The 5,478-nt window shown below is 38.3% G+C and overlaps 1 protein-coding gene across 1 annotated transcript in view; it reads left to right on the forward strand.

Moving 5' to 3' along the window:
* Positions 1 to 5,478, forward strand: part of LOC110302392 (cytochrome b5 reductase 4) — a 33,751-nt gene that overhangs the window by 18,098 nt on the left and 10,175 nt on the right. The window contains exon 9 of the mRNA XM_029481967.1: positions 4,093 to 4,233. Coding sequence (XP_029337827.1) covers positions 4,093 to 4,233 — 141 coding nt within the window. The remainder of the gene's footprint in view (positions 1 to 4,092; positions 4,234 to 5,478) is intronic.

A 5,478-nucleotide genomic window follows, 5' to 3' on the forward strand; every position in this document is an offset into this window, starting at 1 on the left:
GATGTTACAGTGTGAAACAAGAGTTTTAAACAGTTAGGACTGAAAGGACTTAAACACTTTAGTGGTATTGGCATGGGAGGACATAGAAGGACTCAGATTCATGACAGTCTTGTTACAGAGTTCTACTTCTGAGGTTCTGTTAAATCAAGGCTTCAAGAAAGCNCCCTCCCTCCTTGATTTATGGNCAGTATTTAAATATAAAGCCATAACTGAAGGANTCAGTTCTCATCCATCCATTTGCAGTAGTAAAACACTTTAGTTGACTTTAGGAGTATTTTTAAGACCTGGTTTGTCACTGCCATTTAGAAAACCAGACAGGTATATATTTTTTAAACAATACTATTAAAGAGGAATAAATTTAATAATACTAATTTTTAAATCATATATGAAAAATTTCACTCTTGAACATTCTTTTTCATCATGTTTTACCCCGATGTGTTAAGGGTATGTGCCTATAAAACTTGCCATTCTTTGTGCTTAAAGATGCATTGTGATTAGATTCCTATTATTTGTGAGAGATTCGATGTGATATGCTGACACTATACTACTATAAGAAGTTAAATGAAGACTTTTCAAAATTAGTGGAAAAGCTGAATAATTAACAGCAGAATATATTCAGTAATTTAATTTTTTAAAAGTGTATATAAAGACTTCAGCCTTTGCTTCTTCAGTATGCAATAACATGCTAACAACCTCATGAACGAGTTATTTTATTCGTCTCCAAATTCTAATAAGCTTTTATGACACATGAATAGTTTGTTCTCGTATGTTCAGGACGATGTGCCCTGCAGTCAGGCTCACTTCTCATTGGTCACTTCCTTAGACACAGACTAGAAGGTGAAGCTGGCCTGACCACTGCTATAGAACAGGATGCGTTCTGAGAGGAGTGTCTTGTGCTGCATGCTGTGGGATATGGGTGTTTGGGGCATGGNNGTGTTTAGGTATTTCTAGCTATATTTAAATAGTTTGTGTTAGTATATCTTGAGTTATTTTCTATAAACTTGATTTTTATATGTGTAACAATTGGAAGTCCTACATTTGCTCAAGAAGTTCTTGTTAGGAATGAATGATCAAAGATTATAAGTTAGGAAATGAGGAAGTATTTAGGTAATTGGACAAAGAATGCTTTGGGACAGTGTGGTCAGGGTAGGATGAGGTCACAGATTGGAGGACAATCTGTAAATCTGTACCTTGTTATACTTGGGAAGTCACTAAGAACCTACTGCTCTGGTTGCAAGCATCTTGCGAAGCTCTGTCAAGTTGGAATAGCTAATAACTTCATGTTCCATCTCATGGCTCCCATCTTTGCCAACTGCCTTGTGACTTTAGACAAACTTTTAAACTTCCATTGGGCTCTGTTCCCAGCAGTGAAAATAAAATCGACCTAGTGGATTAAAAGTTTGTTAAGGGGTAGTGCAGACCCTTAGGACAAAGTTGCTTCTGTTTGTCCTCCATTGAAGACTTGCTGGTGTTTTCTGTTTTAGCTTTGTGAAATCCNATTTTAAAGAATGAAAAATATAACTTATTTTCAATGTTAGACAGAAAACATCCTCAGTTACCTTATTTGTAGTACTTCAGTGTTGCCTTGTGTATGCCAACATCCTATGCCTTCTGGAAGAAGTTAGGTCCTTGGAACAGAAAGAAGCTTTTGTTTTACCATCTTATATTAGCTTCAGCTGCACATTTTCTTAAGTCAGCATCGATTCTTATGAAGCCAGGAGCTTGATGGGTGAGAAACACTGTTGCCTCACAGACATAGTTTGTACCATTTGCTCTGCACTGCATCTCACTGCTCCACATCGCCACTCTCTTCATCCTGTCTGGCAGGCCCTACAGGACTACTACAAGTTAAAGTCTTAATTTCTTTTTTCAGTTGTAGGACCTATATCGAGGAAGTTCATGTGAAACTGTGCCTACTCTTTATAGGTTAAATGGGGAAATTANCTAAGTAGGGTTGAATGGCAAGCACACTATCCATGCTGTTCACATGGAAGTATGGAAGTCACAGTAACCCACATTCCCTAATGGGTTCCATACAGTTGAGGAAAGGTATACCCATGTGGCCAGTGCAGAAACTAGCAAGCCGAAGATGAATAGTTTCCACCAAACACTGTGTCCCTTAGGCCTGGGCAAGAAAGGAAGGCACCTGCCCCGGGGTTCCTCACTTGGGGAGCCCATAGGGCTATCTTCCGTTTAGTCANACCATTCCCACANGGCAGGAATGGACAAGGCTAACATGTGGGTACCTGAACTTTGCCTTTTGTTCTTCAACACCATTCTCCCAGGATCTGAAACCTCAGAATTACCTGCCCAATCATCCCAAATCTAGTTGTATCCAAAGAGTACCAGGGCCATTGATGGAAGAACTTGCATGAGCTTGAACATGCAGGTTCATGCATATATCTCTGTGTAAACCTACTTGGTGACAAGTGAAGATGAAGAAATAAAAGAGGGCAGACTTGGACTGTAGGCCTCTGCTGTCTCACTCTGTCATGCTTTGAGGAGTTAAAGAATGCTGACCTGGAGCCCACTGGACTTTATAAAGATGTATAAAAACTGTCTACTGCATGTGACAGTTTTTGTCTGATGTATAATTTTTGACTATTTAGACATACAGCATCTGAGCGAGCCTTTGGTTGTATTCTCTATTTGGGGTCCAAGAAAGGTTTAGAGCAGTGGACCTTCTTATAATGCNGTGACCCTTCAATACAGCTCCTTATGTTGTGGCCCAAACCATAAAATTATTTTCTTTGCTACTTCATAAGTAATTTCACTGCCATTATGAATAGTCTAAACAATTGTCTTCTGATCATCTAAGGTGTCCCTTATGAAGTAAGGGTCTTTCCAACCCCAAAGGGGTTGATACCCATAGGTTGAGAGCCACTGGTCTAGAGAAAGGGTTAAAGNGACAGTTTGAACGTTTACCTATTGGTGAGCTTTGTCATTTGAACCTGTCGTTAGTCCAGAACCAGTTAGGCCTTCCAGGATGACTTTAGCGTGATAGTCCTAGCTGTAACCAGACACAAGCATATTCCCTGGTGCTTCAGTGAGGTGACCATACACATGCGTACCTCCTGAGTTACCAGGGCAACAGGTAGAAAGATTGGATGACAGGGTCTTTGGGAGCCACAGGAAAATGAGGACTTGATTTAATTGTGGCCAAAATTATTTCTGAAAGTTGNATATAAATTGTAGTNTTCTATTAACCATTTATTGTTGGTTTGGGTNGCTTTTGCTTCCTATGATCTGGATTAAATCTTTCATACCAAGTTAAATGCTATTAGGTGAGAGAGAGGAGGGGAGAGGAATGTGTGATCAGTTCTATTTCTGTAAACTATTTTCTGAGAGAGGATATAAACTATGATCAGTCTTTAGGGGTAAACTATAGTCAAAAGATAACATATCAATGACAATGCTTTTACAATTCCGATAACAAGTTTTAATGTTAATTGTTTTGTGCAGTATAAAGTATTTTAGAAGCATGGTTATTATTTTCAGTATTTATAAAAATACTTGATTTCTTTTACTAAAATCAGTGTATGCCATGAACCTATTGCCTTCAGCTGTCACTTTATAAAAACNTATTTTTTAACAATTTACACAGTTAAGATGTTTATTATTCATGTACATGTACAATTCATATATACAAGCATAGACATAATGCACATTTTTCTTGTGTTGCTAAGCCTGTTCAACAGTGATAATATTGTTAAATTTCAAGTACTCAGCTTTCAAAACTGTTTTCACTGGGAAAAAAAAAACCTTAGAATGTTTATCAAATATTTTTCACATTAAATTAATTAAATATAAAGCCTAAAATAGAGTTACTTACAAAGTAAGTTTAAGAAGAAATTGGATGTNAGTGTCTTGAGACATGTTTTGTTAAACAGNTATGAAGAAATAATACTCATTTTATTAAACTATAATACTATTAGTTCTTTTTTCAAACATGTGTTTATATGTTTGTAANATATCTTAGAAAATGAACTAGAAAGTAGCCTTGTAAAATGTCGGTATTTTAGTGAAGTTGAAGTTGTGAAAGAGCAGAGGCGGAGTGTGGGCTTTCACTTAGTGACTTGCTCTGCCTTCCAGGCTTGTACTACAGACGCTGCCAGTTAATTTCTAAGGAAGATGTCACTCATGACACGAGACTTTTCTGTCTGATGCTGCCTCCAAGTACTCACCTTCAGNTGCCGGTTGGACAACACGTTTACCTCAAGCTCAGTGTCACAGGTAAGGGAAAGGAGGCCTGGGTGGGGCTGGGAGGCTGCTGGCCTTTCTGGGCACCTGGCTTTAATGTCAGGAAGCTTCTGGGTTTGTGGAGGCGAGCGAATGTCAGACTGTGTCTGCTGCAGAGTGAGCACATGGAGCAGCTTGCCTCAGGTGGAAAGGAGGAAGGCCCCAGAGAGTACACTAGACATAGACGTGTGCTCTCGGCATCTCCTAGGGGCTGCCACCGTTTGTGAGACTGAACCAGTACAATTCCGAACAAGTGGGGAACGGTACTTAGTTTCCTACCTATGCTACTGTTACACGAAGCTCCGAGCTATGTTCCTTGCTGTGTGAGGGCATTTCCCCATTATTTCATTCTATGTCATCTACTTGTTTAAATTGCCCCCGTTCTTACAGGCAGCCACCATGTTCTTGGCCTCTTGAAGCTGCAGAATCTTGACCTCAGCCTGTGTNTTAGTGCTCCATCTTATAGACTCCCTTCTGAGATTTGGTAGAGGTGGTGTTGTGTCNTGGCATTGTTAGTTATTTCTCTTGGTCTTCACTGCTACCAGATCCATGTGCNTGAACTGCAGTCTTCNTTAGCATAGTTTTTATCCAATGAGNTTTAAGTTCCATANGAGCTAATNAGAGCCATGTGTAAAATTTTGGTCTTTCAAATATTTGATGACTTTNTCCCTCTGGATTCTNGTAAAATCTGTATCATGTACTTAAAAAATAATACATCCCATACATAATACATAGTAGGATAATTGTTCCATTCATTCAGCTGCCAAAATAATAATTTTAGAACATCAAAACAATTCAAAATATGTATAATTAAAGGTGAGATGTCTCCTTTCCTTCTCTAGTGACNNCATTGGTAACCACTTACTGTTGCTAAATATATGGCTTATAATTGGGGTTTTCTGTCTTTATTATTACATTTCCATGGAAAATTTTTGATGTCACTTTATTGTAGCCCATTACAAACCTCATACGCTTATCTAGATTCATTGTTATAGACCATACTTAATAAATAATAAAAAAGACTTTATATAATGGCTAACCATTGGTTTGTTAAAATTATAGCCTTGAGATATACGCAAGGTAAATAAAACATGGATGTAGACCATCTCATTAGAGATGTATGTACTAATGTTTTGTGCACACACTGATGGCATCCTAAGATTTGTATTTTTATCTTCTTTAAGAGCTTTTAAATGTTACACTTTGGGCTGGTGAGTTGGCTCAGTGGGTAAGAGCACC

Source organism: Mus caroli, chromosome 9 (assembly GCF_900094665.2).
Source record: "Mus caroli chromosome 9, CAROLI_EIJ_v1.1, whole genome shotgun sequence".
In the NCBI taxonomy this organism is placed as follows: Eukaryota; Metazoa; Chordata; class Mammalia; order Rodentia; family Muridae; genus Mus; species Mus caroli.